The 27,606-nt window shown below is 39.4% G+C and overlaps 1 protein-coding gene across 1 annotated transcript in view; it reads right to left on the bottom strand.

The window, feature by feature from the left end:
• gabrb4 (gamma-aminobutyric acid type A receptor subunit beta4) overlaps positions 1-27,606 on the bottom strand; it is a 97,941-nt gene that overhangs the window by 13,440 nt on the left and 56,895 nt on the right. The window contains exons 4-6 of the mRNA XM_077197382.1: positions 20,695-20,915; positions 8,043-8,125; positions 608-745 (exon numbers count right to left, since the gene is read on the bottom strand). Coding sequence (XP_077053497.1) covers positions 608-745; positions 8,043-8,125; positions 20,695-20,915 — 442 coding nt within the window. The remainder of the gene's footprint in view (positions 1-607; positions 746-8,042; positions 8,126-20,694; positions 20,916-27,606) is intronic.

The raw sequence follows: 27,606 nt of genomic DNA, 5'->3' as shown, positions 1-27,606 counted from the left end.
CTGGCGCACCCAGTGTCCAAATTCACTCACTCGTTTTCGTTCACTCTTTCAAGTGGACTGTATTAGTGGACTAATATAGGGAAAAGTGAATGAAGGTACTGTATAGGGAGCCATTTCGAACACAGCCAAATGTTTCCAGCATTCAAGCTGTGTTCACATAGGAGGGTCTCAGGAGACACAAGAAATATCAGTGTGAGCATCAGCTGAGCTAGAGAAACCCCAACTGCTGACACAGATCATTAACCTTATTGTTCATGATTTGAAATATAGCATAACAGTCACCATGCCTTTTGCTAAGACAGACATGTTCCTGGATCATATTTTGTTGATCCTGGAACAACATTCCTGTTAGAAAATTTGGTCTTAGCCCTATCCCTATCCCTATCCCTAAACCTAACCCTACCCATAAGTTATCTCTAAAATCAAAGGGAAATGATAGATGTTGTACATGGTGAAATCACGTTTACCATAGCATTACACTACCAATGGGTTAAATTCCCAGGTAAAAGACAGACTGATACAATTTATACCTTGATTGCAATGTAAGTTGCTTTGAAAGTGTCATGAAGTATTTGGGCTGTTTTGCACATAAGTGAATCGTCCATACCTGTGGTAAACCTCACTTCCCTGGATACAAGACGTAGCTCCACAATGGAGAACTGAGGCAATTCCAGTTTGTCCACACCTGTTACAGCATTGTCTCCTCCTTGCCAGAAGAACACGATGTCATCTGTGGTGTACCCATCTATAGAGATGGTAGACAGTGTAATGAATGTTTACATAGTATATAATTTATTGATACAACCATTGCACTGGACAACAGCAATATTACATCTAGCAAATATGTCGATTTGTGAAGTGATACTGCACAACCTACCAGAAGGTGGTGAAGAAATTAGTTAATTTGCTTGATCAATGGAGACAAAAATGTGATTTGTGTTTTAGTTATGTGTATATTGGTCTGAGTTATGTGTCGTTATCGGCACTTTTAATTGCAAAAGTAAATGGTTCTGCTTTTCGTTATCTGGTGGGTCGCTGCGCTCAGTTTCATAACACATTTGTGTTTGATGAGTGTTTAGTGTGCTTCCTTTTTCCTCTTTGACAAGCTGTAGGGGAGAGCCGGGACGGTTGAAACACTTTTCAGATAAACGTCGTTTTCTAAGATAAGGTTACAGATAGATTTTTTTTGTGTGTGTGATCAACAACTCACATATGTGTTCTCTTAGTATCATGTTATACGGTAGAAACATAGAATGATTTGAGTAAAAATTTACTTTGAACGGGAGTTGGGTTTTGTTTCAATCGTCCCTTCACAGCGGGACGATTTAAACACAGGGGTGGGACGGATGAAACATAACAGTTTAAACGGTAACTATTCATCTAATTCTTGTTTTTATGAACAATACCTGACAAGTAACTTATGTACATATTGTTACAAACATATTTTGTCATTTATTTTCATTTTAAGGTTCATATTAACATTTTTGTTCTGTCGCCAAATAAACAATCAGCGATAAGCCTTTGAGCATTTTGCGTAATCTTTCTAATAGGCTATTTTGAAGAAGACAGACAAATCCGTTTACAATTAATTCTTACATTTATTCCTTGAGTCATATTGAGTGATTTAGTCATATTGAGTGTTTTCCTATGACCAGGTTTAACTGGCACGAGTCGCTGTTTCAACCGTCCTGACAGCGCCTCCAGCCATTTAAACCTGTTTTGTCCGTAAACTAAAAAACTCTGATATTATTCACTTAAGGGTGTGATGCAGTACTAATACACCTGCCATATTATTATTACAATGGCACATGAAACAATAAATACAACTTGTCAGTCAAAAAAAAGTACCGCACAAAAGATTTCACTAACCACACTCAGAAAACAGCTTTCCGGCTCTAACTTTAAAACGGCAAGACGTAAAGAAGAAATGTTTTCGCGGGTCTGATAGGCATTGCGTGCTATACGTGCTGACGGAATTTGACGTACATGACGTGAGTGGTTTTCAAGGAAATCTCAATGTTTCATCCGTCCCGCGTTTCAATCGTCCCGGCTCTCCCCTACCATTATCTATGTTTCCATCCACCTATTTTTATGCACATTTTGGGATATCATTATTGTGTTTCGTTTACATGCTTTGAGGTGCAAGTAATTTATTATATACTGTAGCCAAATTAGTTAAATTTAGCTCTAGTTCATCAGGAAGTGACGATGTTGTTCTTTTCGTCTTGTGTTTCGAAACAGTGCGTGAATGTTTTATGCAATTTTCAGTTTTGCGCATAACTTGAACTTTGCACATAAATCACAACTTTGGATAGAAAACATAGCAAATGAGGAGACATTACTGCATGAAATAGTTTGTCATAAAATAGTGAACTTCAAGATTTCTAAAATAAAAAATGAAATAAAATAAATTTAAAGAATAATTATCTGTCTCTGCTTTTCCAACCGCTAATATGTACTATAATGCGGCAGCTAAGTATCATATAGTGAAAAGTAAAAAATAAATAAAGCAAAAATTATTCTGCTAAGCACAACATTTAGGCATTGGACGGGGGCAAAAAGGTTTTCTGAATAGTATTTTTGTATTTAACGAGACAATTTACGTAAGAAAAGTTTTATGTTTAAACAATTAAAACAACAATTTACATAAGAATGGTTTTATTATCAAACAATTTATGTATTGACAAACACTTTCTATACTGATTGTGTCAATTTATATAGGAATGGTATTATGAATGTTTACAAAGATGTTTCATGAATGAGGCCCACAGTGTGGTTACTGACACCAAAGGAATTCAGTTATTGGAAGACTAAACGTTAATGTTTCAAAAGTAAAGAAGTGTTTATACAAGCAGATCTAAAAATGCTCATGTCTCAGCAGGTAGCAACTGACCCATTGATCTGCTCAAGTGATAAACAGTAAGCATGAAACAATGTACCTGGTGTAATCATTCGAAACATTTGTCTGGGCTCCACTGATGTACCCGTGATGGACAGGGCACAACATCCTGGTACGACTGACTGATCGATAGTGCAGGGCACCTCATTGATAAACCAGCAAACACTTTCAATCTTACCTACTTCTGTCAATTGTGCCATGAGCCCTCAGTGTCAAACCCCTCCAAGAGCATTTATCACTACTGACACCTAAAGACAGAGTGGGCAGGATGGGAGATATGGATGATTGCTCTAAATGGCCTTAATGATTATGTTTGCTTACATTAGGTATCTGTGGAGTGTGACAGAGATAAGAAGCAAAAGTGAAATTGATGAGCTGGACGAGTTCACGATTTATTTTCAAGGTGATGTGGTCAGAATGTAAGTAAGAGTTGGCATTTGTTCAGTGTAGGGGAATTTGTTAATTTTGAAGATTGGATTATTATACTAGTATAATTTATTGCTGCAAATTTGTTCTTTTAACCTGCTAATCAATAGCTACAATAGATACAAATCGCAACAAATATGAGATAATGTGCTTGCAAATGTTTGCTCATCAACTTACTGACTTTATATCTACAAATGATTTTAACAAATGTTATACACTAATTAACAACTTATTTATTAATGTGGATTTTAATGATTACAAAGTAAGCAATAATTGACGGCAGAATGTTGAATTATTAGAAAAATAATTTACACCTGATGTGGTAATGTGGCGACAACACGAAGCGGAGCCTTATATGAAGCATTATTTTTATAATAATTCAATGAAGCATTGTTTTTGTAATAATTCAATGACTCAGGAGTCAATTATTCCTCTTATACTAAGGTTACCACACCTCAAAACATTGTTCAGATGATGCATTTCAAGAAGTTTGTCAGGTTTTTGCCTTAAAACGCTCTTTTGTGTAGGACTACTTTCTTACACATCTAATCCCAAGCCTCCATTGCTAATTCCAAAACGTCATTTTAAAGCTAGTAGCAGAGTCTTGAGCCACTGATAGCAGACTGACGCAGTTATTAATGCAGTTATTAGAGAGAGAGAGAGAGAGAGAGAGAGAGAGAGAGAGAGAGAGAGAGAGAGAGAGAGAGAGAGAGAGAGAGAGAGAGAGAGAGAGAGAGAGAGATCAAGCGTGAATAAATTATCTGAGTCCGTGTGTCTCTCAACAGTGTTCGGCTCCAGGATTTCGTTTAATAAAAGTATAAACTATAAACTGTAGTGAAACTGTACGTGTATCTGCTCCAAGAACAGTGCCATTAATACATTGCTAGTGAGAAATATCATTTAGCTTTTAAGTTGTTAAACTATTTTACTGCTAAAATTGTCAGAGCAGCGCTGATAACACATTTCTGTGCAAGTGTGTGTCCGTACTATATGTGCGTTTGAGTGGAAGAGAGAGCGGGAGAAACAGAGTACATGCCTTTCTATAATAAATAATAAATACATTATAAAACAAAATTCTGTTGCAAAAAAACAGAAATAATTATTTATCCTATTGTTTTCTATATTAATTTGCTTGGTCAGTGTTGTTGTGGGTTTTGGTTCTTTTGCTATTGTAAGCTGTTAGACCTTTGAAATAACTGAAATTATTTGGCGAAGTGGTATAGTGAACTGTAATGCGGTCAAAACCCTGCATGGAACTACTTTACCTGTGCGTTTCCCTGAAAATAATTGGACACCTTAGAACAATTGTCAACCAATCAGATTCAAGCATTCAACTGCCCCATAGTATAAATGTCATTACATGCATGATCATATTTGAATTGAGGTTTAGTAGGTAATTATTACTGTTGTTACGGTTATTCATGAGATGACACAACCCATTATAATGTTGTTTATAAGGCATTATGCATGCATTATAATGCACTAAAGGTGATGATACACAGGGCAACTTTTTGAGCAATGTTGCTGGGCAATGTTGCCGTCAACGGGCAACCACAGGGCCCCCGACCAATCTAAATTATCCAGAATAGAAATCAAATCAAAATTTATTTATAAAGCACTTTAAAATCCAAAATGGACACAAAGTGCTGTACAGTAAAAACAATACATGAATACATAAAAAGCCATAAAACAAATAAAACAAATACACAGCCATACAATGAACCAATAAAATCAATATAACCAAACCTGGATTATCAATTTCAATTACCAAAGGCCAAAGAATAAAGATAGGTTTTAAGAAGAGACTTAAAAACAGACAATGATGATGCCTGTCTAATGTTCAAAGGTAGATCGTTCCACAATTTCGGACCTGCTACAGCAAAAGCAAGGTCACCTTTTAGTTTGCGCTTTGTTTTAGGCACACTTAGGAGCAGTTGGTCAGCTGACCTGAGAACGGGTGGGCCTCAGGGCTGGACTGGGACAGAAAATCAGCCCTGGCATTTTGGCCCAGACTGGCCCACTACATATGATCATAAACACCACCCATCTTTGCACGCCCTTGAATATGTTCAACTCCTATTCATTAAAACCACTAATGGCATGTAATGAGTGAGTAGGAACGAGTGAGAGTTAACAGATGAAATAAGTACAAAATTGTAATTTATTAATACAATTGAACTATACTCCGCAGTGATGCATCAAAAAACAAGCTATAAGCTGCACTGGCATAGCAATACCAGTGTTTCCCACAGGATCTTTGGTAAAACTGTGGTGGGTGGACCTCTGTCCCTCTAGGGGGGTTTGGAGGCATGCCCCCCCCTAAGAAAATTGTGTGCATTTTAATGTTAAATTCATCAATCTGGTGCACTTTGAGAGTTAAAAATTAAAAGCTCCAACCCATTTTTAGTGTGCAAATTAAACACAGAAAAAAAAACTCTTTTAGTATAAAACTATATTTACTATATTACACTACTACATAATAATAGTTATAATTAATCTCAAGATAGTAGCCTAATAGCCATATATTGTAAAACAAATGCACTGAAAAATAAAGAAAACTTTCATAATTAGTTTTGTAGTAATTTATAAACTTGAAAGAGATAAGCACATGATCTTTTATTTTGACGAAAACTGCATCAAGCTTTTATTTTGGCAGAAAACATGGATACAAACGCGTCTCATTAAACTTCTAGTAAATTGCTGTAATCGTCCACATTGCAGATCTGGAAATAATGCGTAAATAGGTAATGGGTTCCTACACTCATAGCCAAAGTGTTTTAAAAAGTAGTTCTGCTTACCACAGCCTCTACACTTTCTCATCTCTCTCCTGATCCTCCTCACTATCCTCCTCATCAGCCACTGGAGCTGATGAAGGTCCTGCTGCTGCAGAAAACGCATATACTTTGACACATTTTACAGCGTCTGCTTGAAGGGCCTATATCTATTTTTCACGCTATTTCTCTGCACATTCCTTGCGTTTCTTCTCCATCTCTCAGACTATAGACAGATACACAGTACACTGCACGCTCACTCAAAGCACAAAGGGGGAGGTGTTTCAAGATGTGATTGGGCCAGCCCAGTGTCAATCAAGAAAACAACCAATGGGCCGCTGATCTACATGTTTCATGGGCCGGTCTGTCATTGGAAAAAAATAAGATTTTTTTTTTTGACCAATGCATTACATCGGCACTAACCCAGCGCCGTCAATTAAACAAAACAAAACAAATGGGCTGCCGATGTACGAGTTTTATGGGCCGAAAAAAAATAAAAAAAATATGAGATGTATCGGCCCAAAAAGCACGTCGGCCCACCGGGCATTTGCCCGGTATGCCAGATTACCAGTCCAACCCTGGTGGGCCTATAGGGGTGTAGCAGCTCAGAGATGTAAGGTAGGGCAAGACCATTTAGACCCTTAAACACAAATAAACGAATCTTAAAATGGATCCTTTGATATATAGGCAGCCAATGGAGTGAGGATAAAATAGGGGAAATGTGCTCGTATTCCGGTTCCAGTTAAAAGACGTGCAGCAGCGTTTTGCACCATCTGGAGACGAGCAATAGAGGACCCACTGACCCCCACATAGAGTGCATTACAGTATTCCAACCGAGTGGTAACAAAGGCCATCTGAGAAATGTATTGCCCATTTTCAATGGGAAAGTGCCCAAGCAACAATTACTCAGCAACATTGCCCAGCAAGATTGCTCAAAAAGTTGCTCTGTATATCATCACCTTAAGAATACCCTAATGACGCATTAAAAAATGCAGTTATAAAAGTTATAACCACAAACAGGTAGTATTATAATGTATTGTAACTGTTTCTATGATTATTTATCAGATGGTACAACATATATGGTTTTTTGTAAACATTTGAAAGCATTTTAACTTAAAAGAACCAATCTTCTTTTTTTTTTAAATCAAGATCATCAGTTAACATTTAAAACCACATTATCTCATACTTGTAGCTATTTGAATATATATTAACTAATGATCTGTTAAACATTATACAATGTTTGATAATGCTGTATTAATGAAAACTATTACAAAGTGTTACCAGTCTTGGCACTACATGCATAATGGTAGTCTCATATGAAAGAAAGCACTTGGAAGTTTGTTGTCCTCCAGTCAGAATTACATACTGTCATAACAAAATAGCGAAGGTATATTAAGGAATAAAGCTTAAATGTATTGTAAAGTTATTTGAAATGTATTTCCATTAAATATTTTATGACAAAAAAAATGAAATTGACCTTGGTTCTGTTTAGAAACGCAATGGAGCTAAATACACGTCTTACCACATTGCATTTACTCTAAAACATTAGTTCAGCATTCATTCAGTCTATTATTGCTATAGTCTGTTGTCTACTGCAAACTGCTCCAATAGTGTTCTGTCTCCCCCTGCACAAATTCACACCTCCGGGTTCTGTCTACAATTATGATTCTTTCGTCTTTCTATTTTCTGTCAGTTTGTTTGAATGACCCAGTAAAAAACAAAAAAAAATTCAGTTATTTGTCATAATATTATGTTACCTGATTTCCTTGTTTGGCATATTATATCCTCTAAAACATGCCAGTGCTTTTAACATATGCAAAGACAAGTGTGTAGAACACAACAAATTATCTTCTCTACAGGTGCAGTATGGTAGTACTGCATTTCGAACAAAGCCTATGTGTGCGTGCGTGCATGTGTTTGTGTGTATGTGTGTGTGTTTCACTTACAGCTCTCAATCTCCAGGGTGCAGTTCTGTTCATCGAGGGGGTACCGTCTCAGGTCCATCATGCAGGCTGCTGTAGTAGTTATTCTGGAAAAAGGACAGCAAGAAAACAGGGAAAGGAGAGTAGAACAAAGAGTTGAGAGAGAATGAGAGACATCGTTACCTTGGTAACCTTTCGGAAATCATAGCTTAGCCTTGACTGTGCCATGTGAATATCTGAGTCATGAGTAATGTTTGCCATCTATTCTCTTATTCTAAGAGAAAAGAAAAAAGGGGGGAAATGCAATAGGCAAATAGTGTTTGAATTCTCGTTTTTTTTTTTTTCTTTGTTATTTCCCCCACTTGGATTCAGATATATTGCATGTTTTTAATATTCTTGTAATGTTCTGTAAAAATATGATAAAAGAAAATTATATAAAAAAAGAAAGACGCATGATGTATATCTTATTATGAAATGTTAAAGCCCCCCTGTAGTCAATCTTTTATCTCTTAAAACTCACCTTTGATCACCCAAATTACATATTTAAGCACTTTTTCCTTGAAAAAAAATTCTTAATCCCTTAAAATAGCTTTATTAGCTTTAAAATTGTTTTAAAATAGCTTTTAGAAATCGCAAGCCGAGCCTGATGGTATAGTTTGGGGCCATCTGGACCGGTTGGGAAGCTTTTTTGGCTTCTACGAACTGGGCCGGGGGACCTCCACTGGAGGGATAGCCTCGTAACCCACCACCGCTCCTCCGTCAAGGATAGTGAGGGGGAGGAGCTACTCAGGCCGTTTCTGGCAGAGAAAGGTGCTGTCCACGACCTGGTAAAATCTCCATGCTCTTTGGGAAAGAAAGGCACTGGGGCGGTGAGCTGAGAACCAGCGCGGCCTGCTCCGAGATACCAATCATCCAACCGAGACTGTTCGGGACACAGTGGAGGATTCCACTTGAGCCAGACCACTTTGGTGGCCCGTTTCAGCATAGCTGACATTTCCGGATCTGGCTCGGGCGACGTTACCCTCCCAGAGGGAGATAACGCAGCCGAGTCATCATTTCCAGAGGTCAGCTCACCCTCCGATGCTGCAATCGGCATCCTGTCCTCTGGAGGGGCCCCGAATGAAATGGCTGGGTGGTCCATTACAGAGGGACCAGCGCGCTCAACGGGGGCTCCACCGGCGGCAGTGTGATAGAGGAGTGAGGGGCCCACAGGCATTGGTTACCAGGCGGGGAAACCTCAATATGATCTTCTGATCACGCATGAAGGCAAGTCTTGATCTCAACACCGCGATAGTCATGTTCTCGCAATGAGAACATGAACTATCCACAAAAGCTGCTTTAGCGTGCTGAATATATATATATATATATATATATATATATATATATATATATATATATATATATATATATATATATATATATACACGCATACATGTATATAAATACATTATTTTTTTATATTTTTTTAAACACGTGATGCAACCATTGTGACCGTCAGAGGGGGACAGGGAGCGACCGCATCTAGAAACACACGGATGGAATGACATCTTGAAAAAGACGCAAACGCGTTACCCTAATCAATCGACACGTCGACTACGTTGAACGTGAGCACCTGAAAGGGAACTCACTGGCTTAACAATCAAAACAGACACCAATATTAAAATTGAAAGAAGCACTGCTTGACACGACAGCATGGAGAATATTTGTCCATAAGTTCACCAAAAGTTATGACAGATCAGTAGCAGCAATAAGTGCACCACAGCCATGTCACCCTGTAGCCCGAGACTGGTTGCCCACTGCAGCAAAGCAAGGTTGAGCCTGGTCATTACCTGGGGTGCGTTTCCCAAAAGCATCGTTAGCCAACTATGTTCGCAAGTTCCGGCATTATCAACATAGTTCAACGACTCTGTGTTTCCCGAAAACTTAGTTCTAACAAACATTCCCAAACAGCATCGGAAAGTTGTGTGGTTGGAACGATAGCTATCGACCTTCTTGTTTGCATTACATTTGGACTCAATAAATCCTTATCTTGTGCAAAATAGGCAAGCTGACATTCAGTACAATCTGTGTCTTTTATTTAGAATACATACCGTTTTTGAAGAGTGCGTATTTGCGAACGTGCTCTAATGCGTAAGAACGACCTTATGATTGAATCTGGAAATAAAGCAAAATAACTGAGAAAAGTGAGAAATAGTCCTCAGATGCCATGTCTGTTATTGCTCCAAATGCGTGAAATCATAAACCAACATAGTTGAACGACCACTTTGCGACAATCAACGTGGTTGAAGACCACTTTCGGGACTAGCAAGTTGATTTCTTCAACGATGCATCATACTATGGTAGTTAAGCAGCGAGAAACGTAGTTGTACTGGAAACATTCCCCTGGATGGGAGACCTCCTGGGAAAACTAGGTTGCTGCTGGAAGAGGTGTAAGTGAAGCCAGTAGGGGGTGCTCACCCTGTGGTCTGTGTGGGCCCTAACGCCCCAGGTATAGTAATGGGGACACTATACTGAAAAAAAGAACCGCCCTTCGGATGAGATGTTTAACTGAGGTCCTGACTCTCTTTGGTCATTAAAAATCCCATGGCACTTCTCATAGTAGGGGTGTAACCCCAGTGTCCTGGCCAAGATTACCTCCACTGGCCTATATCAATCATGGCTTCCTAACAATACCCATTCTTTTGAATTGCTCTATAATTCTCTCTCCTCTCAAAACTATAGCTCGTGTGTGGAGAGCGCACTGGAGCCGTTGTTATGAGGCTGCAATTGCATCATCCAGGTGGATGCTGTACACCGGATGTGGTTGAGGAGAGACCCACTGATATGATTGTAAAGCGCTTTGTGTGTTCAGTAGTACATCGTACAGTTACATAGTATAGTACATAGTACAAAAAATGCTTCGCTTCACTCACACTCTGTGTCCTACCTATATGCAATTTGTGTGTGTTTATCAAGGACATTGTGTCAGGGTATGCACAGCATTCAATTTCCTTCAATCCAACGTGGCGCAGTAAAATGTCTTGCGTTACAAATGAGTTGTGTGTGTTGCTGCACATTTTCGCAATTACATTCACGATGTTAAATCTTAGCGACCTTGTGTAGATGAAATAGGGGCTGCAATGTGTGTAAGGGTAGGCTAAAAATAAACAAGAGAGAAAATGATTGATGAAAATAAAGGATTTCAATGAATGAACAGAGATGTGTCATTGTTTATGCATGTACAACACTGAGAGTGTTCACATGACAGAGCAGTCAACTCCCATAATGAGGCAACAAAGAGCATTATTCGATAGTTTTCACTCCATGAAATAGATTTATAAGATGTTGACTGATTGGCAGATGCCTTAACCACTTATTAACATGCATATAAAAACATCTTTCCATTATTCTCCAAATTGTCCATCTTGTCCATCCAAGTGCGATCGCTGGGATGCTTGAGCTGTGGGAAGGGAAACAAGCAGGATGGATGGCCAGTCCATTGCATGGCTAGCAAGACTACAGCTAGACTTATAAAATAAGATGATGACTATTAGCGATAACTGAGCATTACACAAAATGTACACTGAACTGTTTATGCAAGTGATTTTATGTAACCAGATCAACTGTTTCATTTAAAAAAATGACTCAAATGGACAAATATCTATATCTGTATTTAACAGTATTAGTTTAATGTTAAATAATTCTGCATATGGTAAATAAAAATAATATTGGTTAAAGCTCTTATAAATATTATAAGGTTTGGCAGTTCTTACAATCATAGGCTACACAATGTTGTGGCGTTTTCAATGGTTCACTATGCTTACGGTTGAAATGTGAATGTTTATTTTTAAATGGGTTGAGGAACAGAGATAAAACGTGATCTTTAGGACACGTCTCTGCTCAATTCTACTTATGGGAATCGTGTCACATTTGCTTCAAAAGAAATACTGAACAAGCCAGTGACAAGGGATGGGGAAAATCAAGTATTCGTCTGATGAGAACATTTATTTCACTCTTCTCCACTCATCATCAAATTTCTTCCTCTGGTTTCTGAATTTAAAACATTCAGTCGCCATATGGCAAATATAAACCTGCCACAACCATTACATTATCCTTGATGTAAACACAGAACAGCTTATGACACCACAGATTTCTAAACTTTGAATGATTAAAAGAGTTCAAAACAAGTTCAATATTTAAAAACTCACTCTATGTAAATTTCCTCACAAAAGTATTTAGACTCATCCTTCAGTTTGTGAACACAAACAAATTTTAAAAAGTTGATTTCCTTTCTAACCTGTATCATATGCTAATGCATATAAAAAAATAAATAAAAAAAATAAGAATAAAATCAACATATCGGTTACGACTGTAACCTCGGTTCCCTGAAAAGGGAACGAGACGTTGCATCACCTTGCCATATATTCTACGTGCCTGTCAGCGACTACTTCAGACTTTTACGAAGCTAGTTTCTAGTTTTATAGTTTCCTGGTTCATGATGTCACCCGCCTCTGACGTTCCGTCACACCATTGGACTGATTTTACATGTGCTTCAAGACGTCATCACGCAAAGCGTTACCTTAGCATCAATCAACGCAGCGTCTCCTTCCCTCTTCAGGGAACTGAGGTTACAGTCGTAATCGAGGCATTCCCTTTCAAGGGAACTCGCGCTGCGTCGATTGATGCTAAGGGAATGTCTATACCAACGCCACCATAGCGACAAGTATCTGTCTAGTGTGAAATCGTAAGGAGCAGCACTAGGACGAGAGCACCTGGGACCCTGGTGTAGAGTCCAAGTTCAAAGAGTAGAACCTTACGAATGTGTGCAGTGAGGATCCTGCCGCATCACAAACATCTTGGACAGCAACTCCTGTCATAAGGGCCTTGGAGGGCACCATTCTTCTAGTTGAATGGGAATGGACAGCCATAGGTGAAGGCTGTCCGACCGATTCATAAGCAAGTGAGATAGCTTCGACCAGCCACTTGCACATTCTCTGCTTAGATGCAGGGGACCCTTTTTGGGGTGGAGGGGTTGGGGGTGTAGGAAGCATTCGTATCGTGCTGGTAGGAAGCATTCGTCCAGTTTACTTTTGGAACGAACGTCCTGTTTATCTGCTGGCGCGAGTCAATACTCAGTCTTTCAACCGCTCTTGACACAACCTCAACCAGCTCTTCGAATGCATGAGACTGAGGTGGCGAATCCTCAGAATCTCTTGCATTGACACTGACAATGTCCAGTTGCTCAGAACTAGATAGTTGCAGTGTCGGTGCCTCAATCAGGGTGGAAAGGAACCGCAACACGTACTTCCAAACCCTGAGAGAAAGCACTGGATCTATCAGGTGAAGGCAGAGATAAGGCTGGGCCCGTCTTTAACCCCGCTGATATATCCATTTGCGAACTCCATGTCTGTGATCGCAGCTGTGCCCAAACAAGTTACACAAAGAATGTGTGTGTCCCCACCCGTTAAATAACGCAGGCAGGGGTGCACACACATCCTAAACTGCTGCTTGCTCACCATGACTTATGTATATATTATATATATATATATATATATATATATATATATATATATATATATATATATATATATATATATATATATATATATAACAGTAGAAAGGAGTCACTTGCGCTTCAGCCTAGTTAGTACTCACGGAACAGGACACAAAAATCTGAGGAAAAGGACCCAAGGTCCAGCTAGGACCAAGGAGCAGGACCGGAGCATTTTTTCATGCTCATATATATATATCATATATATACATATACTGATATAAAGACAGAACAAAACCAAATAGAAAAGGACAGTTTCACAATGAGCTCTACTGAAGACACAGAAGCTAGCGCTGCTCTGTTTTGGGCAGGCTTTATAGTTTCCTGGTTCATGACGTCACCCACCTCTGACGTTCAGTCTCACCATTGGACTGATTTTACAAGTGTTTCAAGACGTCATCACGCAAAGCGTTCCCTTAGCGTCAATCGACGCAGCGCAAGTTCTCTTGAAAGGGAACTTCAATTTCCTAATCCTGCTTAGATTAATGCAAAAACTAGTCAGATTTTAACAGCTATGAGGAACATGCTCTACACTTCCCCACAATACTAACCCCCCAAAACACTGACATAACAGAAACTTTTAAATACCAACATAAAAGAACATTAAACATTAACAAGTCTCTCCATTTTCTCATCTTGCTAAAAAAATCATAAAATAACACTTTATTTCAAAAAAAATTCTCCCAATTCCCCCCCTTTGCAACACATGATGGGAAATGAAAGTCCTGTTTGTTTGGGTTACTTGATTGAAACATGTTATTTCCAAATGAAAACAGCAAGTTCAGTCAAATTAACCTGAAGTGGGTGAACCAGAAACCTGATACAATAGTGTTAAATGCAAATTAATTGCTTAAAGGTGTGGTATGTGATTTGGAAAACGACCGGCAGATTTTGAAATACACAATTCAAATCTCCTACATTCTTTCCTCCAACGCTGGCTCTGACTGCACCCATTCGAAGAACATTGACGCGCAATCATGCACAAGCGAAAACTCAGATGTGCGAGAGATTGTAATGACGATTTACTTGGTCTTGGAAATGATTGGCAGGAGTTTTGATTCCTGCCCGTTCCACAGATGATTAAATTGCTTAATTTTCATTTCAGTGCTTCTAACTCAGTTGCTGTAAGTGGGTTAGGAATAGGATTTCAAGTTATTTTGAAAAAATGGACAAAAAAGAGAACCACATACCCCACCTTTAATAAAGTGAACAGTATCATAAAATATTATTTTGAGTGTAACTGAGGTGGAGAAAGTCTTTTGTCAGAAGACCAAGAAACAGCTGTAGTACTGTATACCAATGGTGCAGTCGGGGCCATGCGCACGTATATGCCGCATACTTACTTCCTGCCCAGGGCTGTTTACGTATTACAACTTCTAAGGATCAATAATATTGTATACCCACTTGTTTTGTTGCTTCAAAAGTCCAAAATCTACTGTCATGTTAGCTTCCCTTTTAAAGGTGCAGTAAGCGATTTTTGAAAAAAGCTGTTGAAAGTGCATCGGACCGAGCACCACAACAAACTTGTAGCCAATCAGCAGCAGGGGGTGTGTCCACCAATGATGAGGGTGAGAGAGTGAGCAAGAGGGAGATTTGGAGAAAAAAAGAGACATTAAAAAAGAGAAAAGCTAAGAGGAATATCACTAGAAAAAGATGGGGATATAATCAGGCAATGACCCTCTAAAATTAGAAAAGCTTTCCAACGCTGGAGAGACCTCAGCAGGAAGGCCTGAAAATAGTTGCACCATATTTATCTGTAAATCACTTTTCACAATGAATATAATTCCAAAGCAACATGTTTAAATTATAATCATATAGAATTGTAATGTGGTCAACAGACCCGGAACTATTTCTGCCATGCAGTAGGCTATTTGAAAAATAATCTGTGAACCAATTTTTTAATGCACTGTATTTACTGGGGAGTGCGACTGGGTAATAGCAACTTTTTTGTTGATGGGACTACACCACTGCTGTATATGGTAATAAATGCACCGAAAGTGCAGAGGCTGATGAATTTATTTATTTATTTATTTATGTATGTAATTGATAGGATACTGTATTGTGTTGCATACCGAGTTCATATTCAATTATTTGGTATTTTAACTTTTCTTTTCACTTTTCATCTACTGTAAGATCACTTAACAGTTATGTAATGAAAAGTCATTTTCCCTAAAGCACAATGTTGTATTTTACAGTATCTGCACTCTTTCATTAATGTTGTATAATGTAATAGACAGTAAGTGGCAAAATTATTCCTGAATAAGAGGTTTTTGTAATGAATTGATCTAAATAGTGCTCGCTGGGCAGGACAATAGTCTGTTTATTTGTTGTTGTGTGTCAACTGAAGCCAAAGTTTGATTCGGACAAAAGAGAATATACTTTTTGACTAAAATATTATACTTTGATGTGACAATTTGAGGTTTGTGCAAGTTTATATGTAGTTATGAGATTGTGATTATAGCTGTGAGAAAATGGTGAATTGTTTCATGAATTGTATATTAGCAATCGAGCAAAACTGTATATCTATGTCATATATTTTGCAATAACAGCTGCTTGTTTGTGTTCTTCATTTCATCTCACTCTTTATTCCTCTTATTTCACCATACTGTACTTTCTTTGAAATGTAGAGTAAACAGTCAGCTATACCTGTCATATATTCTCCACAGTGGCGTGCACAGACCTCCTCAGGGGCAGGGGCGGAGGGACCAAAAAGGGCACTAAATAAAAAAAATGATTACTTCTTGATTTTTTTTTGTTTTTATTCTTTCTTTCCTTGGCATTCTAAGAAAAGATGTTGATACAATTATTAGAATACATAACACATCAAATGAAAATAGGGAAATTATGATAATATTACTAAATATTATTTACTCTACCAAACAAAACAGTGAGAATCAAGAAGGTAATTATGGAAAATGAATTGTAAGTTTTGTTGATGTTGTAAATTTATGTATGCATTATATGTATGAAAGACAGTGTTAGCTATCATGAACCGGTAACACTTTACAATAAGGTTTCATTAGTTAACATTAGCTAATGAACTGCACTTCTACAGCATTTATTAATCTTAGTTAATTTCATGATTTACAAAAGTTGTATTTGTTATCATTAGTTAATGCACTGACTGTGACATAGCATGAATAAACAATTAACAGTTGTAGTATTAACTAAGATATAGCCTACAGTAACAAATGTGTTGCTCATGGTTAGTTCATGTTAGTTCGTACATGAGTAATGAACAAATGAACCTTATTGTAAAGCGTTACTATGAAATCAAAGATATAAGTTCCTCACAATTTAGAGTTGAACATAAGATTTCATTAAACTAACTAACGTTAGATGTTTTTCCCCTTGCACTTTTATTCCTTGGATAAAAACGAATGACACTGAATGTCATTCACGAATGAATGCGTCTGAAATCGATTTATACTTTTATTGTAGTTAAGAATAACTCGCATCCTGCAGCAACTTTTAGAGTAGCATGGTGATGGTAGGATAAATGTAATTTTCCTTATTAGCTTAAACGTTACCTGCTGTTCGCTTGAAGAGACTCGCGCGAACTGCTGCGTAGTGCGTACCAGAACCGTTAAATGCGTATGAGAAGCTGCAAAGGAAACTCCGCCACCACTTCTCCGCCACATTTTTGTTTAATATAATATTTGTTTGTATTATTAGTGTTAGTGGCAAGGGTGTGTGTGTTTCATTTATTATAATATTTATAATAATTATTATTATTATTTACAATTATCAGAAAAGGGCACAATACATTTTGAGACAAAAGGGGCAGGGGCGTGAGCCCTCCCCCCACCCCACCCCCCTATGCAAATCTATGTGTTTGTGGGTCATATGGAGGATGTTTTGCATACATACTGTAGCTCTACTAAAGCTGACTAAGGCACATTAATTCGAAATCCCTTTTTAGACACGACAGGGCATGATATGATAATCAAACATTAACAACAGCCCCGACTCATGAATAATTTACAGCCAGCAATGGTCCATCTTAAGACATTATAAAAAAGTGGACGTATCGATACAGCAAACATCCAAGCTGGAGTTCACCTTATTTAAATTCTCCACAGCAGTGCAGGTATGAGAGACCCTCCGGGGGAAAAAAGCAACCAACCTGTGGCCTCACTGCTTATTCCTCGATTCCACCTGTGCCAGAGCCTCTTGGAAGAGGAAACAGTTTGTCATCTTTCATTATTGATAGTTTGATTGAGAGGAGCACGAAAAGTGTACTCTCTGCCTTGCCGGATCAGCTCTAGGTTAATGCATAGCAGAGTCAGGAGGGAGAGTGTTTATTTTTATACCCGTGCCTTTGTTTATCCAAAAGAGGACGCCATCTGAGACAACAGTTTGTAGACGTTCCATCTTATGTGTAACCGTTAAGGGGTGATTTGGGTGTGAGTTATGATAGGTCACTATTTGACTAGACGTCCAGCAACCAAGCTAGATTTTTTTTGTTTTGTTTACTTTTAGTCTCTGTAGTGTTGATATTTTATCCATCACCGCTACAACGTTTGGCCATTGCGTCACGTTTTGCATGATTTTTAGAGCATACAATGTAAGTGTTGAATTTTTAAGACTGTGGACCCTATCGTACACCAGGCACAATGCGGCGCCAGGTGCGACGCAAGTGTTTTTTGCTAATTTCAGACGCAGTTAGCATTTTCACGTCCTGCGCCACGTTGTTTAAATAGCAAATGCATTTGTGCCCATTTGTGCGCCCATGGGCTACTAGTCTGAAAACGAGGTGTGTTCAGGCACATTGTTGCGTGTTGCTATTTTGAGGCAACTAAAATAGACTGCGCCATTGACCAATTGAAACCTGGTCTAAAGTGAATGGTGCAATATTTTTTTATTATTTAAAGAGCGTGTTAGTAATATGCGCCTATAGGCCGGTGCACAATGCGCATACACTCTGCGTATTACACACACACAGTGTGCAGCTGCACACAAACATGCCAAATATTACAAATAAAAGGATTACAATGTAAAATAGTATTATTGTGTACATAAAGATATGGTGGAATCTGGCTTGTCCCATAGATAATCTGCTTGATCGCTTTAACCTCGTGCATGAGGAGATCTGTTTCCTCGGTAGAGAAGCATTCAGTCTTTCCGCTTGCAAATTCCATCATGTAAATAGCGAATCCGCCATTTTGCGAGCGCAACTGGCTTATAAAGGGAATGGGAGATGAGACTCTGATGGTTTACTGAACATTACGCCCAAAACACTCCCGTTAATCATTAAGAGAATAAGAACAAACCAAAAACTAGAAAAATTGTATTCAGACAATATACTTGCGCCAGGCGCTTTGGACCATGCGCTTAGATCATTAAAATAGGGTCCTGTGTGTTGAGCTGACAATAGTCAAAACTTCAAAACTTGTCTCAGTTTGTTCCATTGTGCTCCATTTATCAGCTGAAAAGTTCACAGAATTTTTTTTGTTTTGTTAATTTAATAAATTTACTGAATTTTGGATTATTACACTGCGTCTACACTGGATGTGAGCAGCACAATATGGTACATCAAAAGCAAACAGAACCCATTAAAATGCTGTCTACACTGGACGGTGTGAAGAGTAGATGACGGTTTTATGTGTGCTTGTGCTACACATCCAGCAGGACAAATGGATTTGGAAGGTTTGCTTTGATATGTCCAGCATTTTTTTCTATGTAGCTATGAGATTACAAATAACTATGTATATTTAATGTATCTCTATTTACATATTACATGTAAACGTAAAATGAACGGCTTTGTTGTTTTGTGTAAATTAACTATACAAATCTGACATTAATGGTGATCTTGAATTGATTAATTAGCCTTTACCCGCCAGCGTTTTTACAAAAAAGTTGCCAGCCAACTGACAGCATTTATGATAATTTTCACAAAAATTTGTATGGTCCCCAGAATATTTTGTTGTATGAATATCTGAACATGCAAAATGTCAAAAGAACAGTCCCTCTGCTTTTAAACAACAACAAACAAATAAATCATTCATGCATTCTGTTTTAATCAAAACTTGAATGTGGGTAAGTTTAATTAAAAAAGCAACATTTTGAGCAAAAAGCTGAGAAAATCACATTTTTGTCAAAGACAACATCAGGATCGGATTCAGAACGATGATAAAAACATTTATAGATTAAATCAAGTCCATCTACACTGAGGTTGCTTCAGTCCTATAGCTCGTCCTGGGTCGACATTTCATTCAGTAACATTGGGCAGTTGATTTATATGCTGTTAAATGTTGACGATTGTGTTATTTTACATGTGCTTATGATTACATTATATCTCTTGTTTCTGTATCTTCTTCATATGTGTTTTTCTCATGAGATTCAGTACTCTTTCAGAAGATTTGTGATAGCGCTCCCTACTGTATAACAGTGAAAACACAGAAAGCCGGAAAATTCCGTCAATGGCAGGGAAGCATTTTCTCACAAATGATGGACATTCCTATATTGCAAGGTGCCACCATGTTACAGTTTCAGGAAACAGTCGTGACTAATTTGCTATATGCAGTTTTATGTTCAATGAGAGTAAGGGACCACCTTAATCAATAGCGAAGTTTGAAGCGGGGCTTTAAATCAAAAAAGGCAAAGCTTCTACACACTTTCCACACAATATCATTAGCGCCTTCATTTTCAACAGTCTGTCAGTGCTGTGAACTGTTAACACATATCTTTCACACACCCCAAATAGAAGCTTTCCCATTGCTAACCTTGTCCTCACTGTGATCGCAAGTGTGACAAAGTTTAACTTATAATTAAAGTTAAACTAAGAACTTTGATACTGATATCAACAATATATACAATAATGATGTCACACAAAATGGCTGCAAAGTTCAGGCTAAATGACTGTGAATCAGGCAATTATTGAGCTTGGACTGAGTGAATGAAACCTATTCAGAACTGAGAGATGTGACCGACTTAACATCAGTATTGTGACAAATGTAATTGTCACGGATTAATCGTTCACCACATGACTAGAAATGTGCGGTAATGGCTAATTTCATGTGGACTTTAAGGGCGCTTTCACACTTGGTTCGATTGCCTGTTCCGAACCCGAGTTCGATTGCTCCTCCCCCCCACAATACACAATACAATAGGTAGCAGTGATGTTACAGAGGCAGTTGCATTTACCTCAGTCCATAAAGAACAGTGCCATCTGGGTGGAGCCGAATCATTCGGTTCTTCACCGTCACACCGTGCAGGAAAGACTTCTTGTCATTCAAGAAATAGGTATCTGGGAGCCATAACTGATCAGCCACGCGGTTGTCCAAAGTGAGATTCAAAGCCATCTCAGCGTAGGCCAATCGTTTGTCCCTCCAGCTTTGTTGGAAATACATGGTGATGGTGTAGTCCTGCAAAGAGCACAGAAAGAGTCTGAGATTGAGAATTAAGGTGTATTCAATGTATTATTATTATTATTTCCAGTCATAGATTTGTCCTTTCAAAGAAAATGTACGTTAAATTTAGTCAACATTTCGTCATGTTGTTGATTTTAATCTAATTTACTCTGACTGTATTTACTCTTACATGATAATTATACATTTTATTTCATTACACCACCCCTAAATGAGAATTATGTTTTGAATTAATTTTAGGATAATACATAATAAACCTTATGCCTCAATATTTGTTTGATCTGGTTTGACAGCATTGTAACATCTACGACGGCAAACTCATCATAAAACATTTTTTATTGAATGAGAAGGTAATGCAAAAATTATAAAATGGATTAAGATGTGTACCAATTTTGATATTAATTAAGCAGTAAAAATATACTGCTTTGATAGGATTAGGTCCATTTGAGCAGTGACTTTTGGATGTAGAACAAATACGATTGGCTAAGGAGGCCACTCTAAAGATCCACTGATATGACTCATCGCTGCTGAAAACTGGAATGGCAGCTCTAATAATACAGCATTCTGCACAGAAACTAGTGTACTGTAATAATCCTACATTTAGTTGTGCTGGACTGTTTAAGGAAATGGTTAGAAAAGAGTTTGACTTCATATTCATCCACATGGCAAGGCCCCCGTTTACAAAATGTAATAGAAGCAATAAAATATTTCATATGGCAATTTCATATATTTTGTACAGTTGATGACTGATAAACAAATAATCATAAACAAATTATGGAACGCATAACAGTTTCAATAAATAAGATAAAGCAACCATAAAAAGTAAAAGTATTGTATTTACTTGGAAAAGTGATACCCAACTAAATAACTTACAGCTGTGTACAACTATTTTACTTGGAACAAATATATGAATTATACAAGCTCATAGCTATTGGCAACAATTATTTCATTTATAATGATTATATTATCATAGGCTTAAATGGAAATATTCTGACACTGAGACTGACTTGGTAACCACAGTAAACTGTACTAAACTGTAAAAAAAAATAAAACCTGTAGCCTAAACACAGGTAAAACCATCTTGATTAAATATGGTAACCTACGTTCCCTGAAAGAGGGAACGGAGACGTTCGTCGGAGGGATCCGACTTGAATGGGATCTTCGCAGATAGACCAATCTACTTCGAGAGAAAGTAAATGAGCCAATGCACACTGGTATGCGATAATTGTGCCAGCTGCTTCTATCAGGCAGCGCGTTATATAATGAGCAGCAGGTGCAACACATCTTTGGTTTTCGCTGAGGAGCCGAGCCAGGGAGCTGGCCGTCTGCAGCGATGGTACAACAACATGGCGACAGGACGAACGTCTCCGTTCCCTGTTTCAGGGAACATGGGTTACTATAAGTACCCGAGACGTTCCCTTTCATGTCGGTCACTCTTACGTTCGTCGGAGGGATAAGACTTGAATGGAATCCCTACCAACACGCCAAGTTGTTGGCCCTTCCAGTGCCCTGAATAAGACTCACCTCTCTCCCTTAATTAGGGGCAGAAGCTTATGCGGGTGTCCTGGCCACTGATGTTCCTCAAGACCCACTCAGTGAGAACATTGGATAACACTAGGAAAGCTTGCCCTTCCCAAGGTAACGAGAACGCTGTGGAAGCCACAACCGGCTAGAAGGGAGATAACCTGTGGAGAATACACATATGGTCTAGCCAAGGAAGGTTGTATGACATATGGAAGTCTCTGGGGTGGTTCCAGCCTAATCCTGGGGGGGAAGCACACCGTCAGAGATGGCAGAGCGGGCTCTGACAAGGGAAAAACACTGGCTAGCCGATAGGGTAGCCGTACCATGGAAAATACACATATGGGGTCACCGCAGGGACCGCTACATATGGACACCCAGCTTAACACAGGTTCCTCAATGCATATGAGTGTTAGGCCTGGCGTCAGACGCTCCACAACATTTGACTGCCGTAGGGATGATGGAGGAACTCAACAGGGTTAGCCGTCTCAGGGGAACACACTGGAGCAAATAGATGCACGTATCTGGCCGACCAGGCGAGAATGGCGTAGCAAGCCTACACTTCAGCGGGTTCCCCACGCTACTGGCCACTTGGGGCGAGTATACGGGAGGATACCGGCTCAACACAAAGGCTATAGAATCTAGCGAACGTGTTGGGTGTCGCCCAGCCCACGGTCAGCGAGGCGCCTTGAGCCAACGCCCAGAAGGAAGCAACACTTCTAGTTGAGTGTGCTTGCTACCCGAATGGGCAAGGCACGTCTTGGGATTGATACGCCAAGACAATTGCATTCACTATCCAGTGGGCTAAACTCTGCTTGGAGACAGCCTTTCCCTTCTGCTGGCCTCCGTAACAGACGAAGAGCTGGTCTGAGGTCCTAAAGCTTTGCTTTCTGTCCATGTATAACCACAAGGAGCGGACGGGACAGAGAAAAGCCAGGGCGGGGTCTGCCTCATCCGAGGGCAGCGCTTGCAGGTTCACTAACTGGTCTCTATGGGGCGTGGTAGGAACCTTGGGCACACATCCGGGCAGGGGTCTTAGGACAACTTGAGAGTCAGCCGATCCGAACTCTAGGCACGATTCGTCGACCGAAAACTCTTGCAGGTCCCCTACACTCTTGATAGAAACCAGTGCCGTCAAGAGCACTGTCTTTAGTGACAGGATCTTCAGCTCTGCTGACTGCAGTGGTTTGAAGGGATGTCTCTGCAGTGCGCCGAGCACCAGAGACAGGTCCTAAGAGGGTATAGATTGGGAACGAGGCGATTTAGTCTCCTTGCCCCCCTCAGGAACCTGACGATCAGGTCATGCTTTCCCAATGACTTACCTTCAACTGCATTGTGATGCGAAGAAATAGCAGCGACATACACTTTGAGGGTGGAGGGACACAGTCTTCACTCCAACCCATCTTGCAAGAAGGAAAGCACAACTCTGATTGGGCATCTTCGGGGGTCCCTCGTAGAGAGTGCTCTAGCAGAAGTGATGGTGTCTACCACCGCCTGGGGTAGGTCACTTAGAACCTCCGTGTTTCATCCAGGGACCAGACATGGAGTTTCCAGAGGCCTGGACACGGGTGCCATAAGGTGCCCCGTCTCTGAGAAAGCAGGTCCTTCCTCAGAGTAATGGGCCAGGGAGGGACTGTCACGAGGAGTACTAGTTCTGGGAACCAGGTCTGGTTGGGCCAATAGGGGGCCTTTAACAGGACCTGCTCCTCGTCCTTCCTGACTCTGCACAAGGTCTGTGCAAAAAGGCTCACTGGGGGAAACGCATACTTGCGTAGGCCAGCTGTGCTCCAGTGCATATGTGCCGAGGGTTCCGTCGGTCAAGGAGAAGAAAAACTGGCAATGTGACTTGTCCGTGGAGGCAAACAGATATACCTGTGCGGCCCCGAAGCGCCTCCAAATCAGCTGGACCACATGGGGATGGAGTTGCCACTCTCCCGGAAGTGTAAGCTGTGGTGAGAGCTTGTTGGCTGCACGATTGAGCTCGCCAGTGATGTAAATGGCATAAAGCGACCTCGGATGTTACAACTTGAAGCGGCTGAAAACAAGACGTACTGCCAGCAACTCGAGGCAATTGATGTGCCAATGCAGCTGAGGCCCCGTCCACAGACCCGAAGTTGCATGCCCGTTGTACATGGCCCCCAAGCCGGTGGCAGAGGCACAGCATGCCACAGCATGCCTGGACACTTGTTCTAGGGGAACACCTGCCCGTAGAAACGAAGGGTCCAACTGGGTGATTCTCGCGAAATTAGACTTATGAGGTGTCATGAAACATTTTTATGATAATAGTAAATGCTATCAAAATAAGAAGGATACAGTTATAAACATCTCATTATGTACTATTTTGCACATTATTTCAAATGACATCATAAATACCAATTTTGTTGTTTTTTCCACATTTAAGGGGAAATTTGTCATTACCGCAACGTGTCCATGACTGGATTTGGGTTCTTTGAGATGGAAATTTTTATAATTAAAAAATATAAAAAATAAAAAGCTTCAGTGCATGTTTTACTATAAATATTTACAGTAAAGAAACATGTGGTATTTGGTGATCATTGGTAAATGTAGTGACAATAATAAGGAATATAAATATGTCCAAGACCAATTATCTCATCCTCAAGTCCTCAAGGAATTTTGTTGGAAGGGACATAATTTACTGTGACACGCAAGATGGCTACCAGATAAGCAGTTCTTATTTTTTCTCTCCAGATAAAAGTTAAAATTTTGTTTGTCATAGTACCTACACGACATTTTAGTTCTCATTACTGAAACATGAGTTTGTGAAGTTTTAAAAAATGTTGCCGTTTTAATTTTGAGATTACTATATACCCCATTATGGTCTAAATATAAAAAGAGAGGGAAAGTTTAGCTAACCCTCATTTAGCTTCCACAGTTAGCAAGAATGTTTAAGGTCGCTCATCCTCCGCAACACCATTATCATTCACCGCAACAATTGAAGGCCTGTTGCAGTGGAGATGCTCAATGTTTCGGTAATGAGAAACAGACTTATGAAGGAGGGACGTGCACTATAACTCTTGCTCATTTCAATATAACTTGATATTTGCCTTAAACACTTCTTGAACAGATTGCTTAAACAAAATAGCTATTACAACCTCCCCCCAACAGGGGTCACTCATTTTTTATTTTTATGAAGTGCTTCCACAAAAAGCAGTATGAATGCAGTATAGGTATTTACCTACTATAAATGTAATATTATTTAATATTTAATAGTTTTACCGTGAAACAATGTATTTCTATGTCTTTTTTATGAAATGTTACCTTCAAGATGGCTATTGTGTATTTTGTTACAGGCAAGCATCAGTTGAAAAGAAAAGGGCATCAGCGAAAGACAGCTGGACAAAGCATAGGGAAAAAATATACAGCAATCAAGTGTTACTTGAGGAGTACAGAAGAAAGGAGAGAGAGGTCAGGGGACAGGGTTATAATAGGAAAATAATAGGAAAAAATATAACTTGGATTCATTGTTTTGACCAACACACACACACACACACACACACACACACACACACACACACACACACACACACACACACACACACACACACACACACACACACACATATGAAAACGTGAAGACTAATATAAGTCAAGTTTCCTTCATTTATACAGCGCTTGTAACAATATGGACTGTTTCAAAGCAGCGTTACAGTGATAATAGGAAATGAAAGAAACAGAATGTTTTGGCTTTACAGCAGCTCTAGAATAAAGTTATTGTCCAGCTAAAGTTAGTTTTGATTTATTCACGTCCATTGCAACGATCATTAGTTATTAAGTTAGGGGCCGCTAACACGACACCGTTCTAATAGAAAACCTTTAATTCGATCCGGCCGCTCATTTGCATAAAACAGTGCCTGGTGGCTCTGATAATTTTTTATCGCTTCCACGTAGTCACGTGAATCGCAACATCCCGACAACGTTTTATCGTAAAGAGGTAAAGGGAAGGAGGCCTTCACAAGGGAGAGAATAGTTGACACTTCAGGACTGCGTTGTCGACGTGTCCAGGCGCAGGTCCTTCATCAGATCTGGATTAGGGCTGTCAACGAATATTCTAAATTCGAATATAAATTCAAATAGTTTTAAAAAACAGAAATTCGAAGGTGAAAATTTATATTCGAATGTGGAAAAACACGCCCGCGGTTGCAGAGGCGCGCGGCTGTCTGCTTTGTGAGTAGCAAAATTCTGAAGCTTAACATGTAAAACGCATTTTCCAGCTGCACAGATAGTACAGTGAGTGTCTGGCTCACTCATTGGCTGTGCTGCGGCAACTGCACATCCAATGGCGCGGGCGCCTCCAACGTGTGCGCCAATGAGCTAGCATTACATCATACACGTCAGAGCTCGCCACCACGCCCCCGAAATAGCCATTATAGCAGCAGTTTAGCACAGCACAGCTCGCTCGGAGCGTTCAATGTCGGTTCTATATACTGTAAAAATTAATGTTAATAATATTTGTTTCAATCACTGAATGAAGCCTGCTATATTTAGAACAAAAGTCACAGCCTTTAATTGCTTGCACAAAACTCTTGATCAGCACTCAACATTTGTTTATTGTTGTTCATTTAAACCGTTATAAGAGAGAGAGAGAGAGAGAGAGAGAGAGAGAGAGAGAGAGAGAGAGGTCTGCGGTCTTGGCCATTAGTTGATTTACTTGTTTTTGTGTTAGTTAATACGTTGTCAATTTCAAATATGTTTAAACTTAAATAAACTACCTATACAAGTAGTTATGTCTCTTTGTATTAATTTGTCCTGTTATTGACGTAATGCGCGTCATTGACAAAATGCGCAACCAGATGTTCGAATGGTTCGAATATATGTGTTTTTAGAGGGAATATTCGAACGTCATTTTTGAGCAATTTTGACAGTCCTAATCTGGATACGGCCTGGATACGGCGGACTGCGGTAAACCTCAGGATAAACAGAGAGACTAATATTAGCGTAGATGCCATTTTTCTTATGATGTAACGAGTCCATCAGGATTTATGGGAAGTGTTCCCGGTTTCGGCTGATCTAATCTATGCAGTCTAACATTGAATTATAGAAATATACAGTGTGTGTTATGTGTATGCAAGGTCAAAGAGATGTGTTTTTAGTCTAGCTTTGAACTGACAGACTGTATCTGCTTCCCGGACCATGTTAGTAAGATTGT

This window comes from Siphateles boraxobius, unplaced genomic scaffold (assembly GCF_051911475.1).
Source record: "Siphateles boraxobius isolate OS27281-9 unplaced genomic scaffold, OSU_SipBor_1 11, whole genome shotgun sequence".
NCBI classification, from domain to species: Eukaryota; Metazoa; Chordata; class Actinopteri; order Cypriniformes; family Leuciscidae; genus Siphateles; species Siphateles boraxobius.
This window is presented reverse-complemented; position numbering and strand designations above follow the sequence as displayed.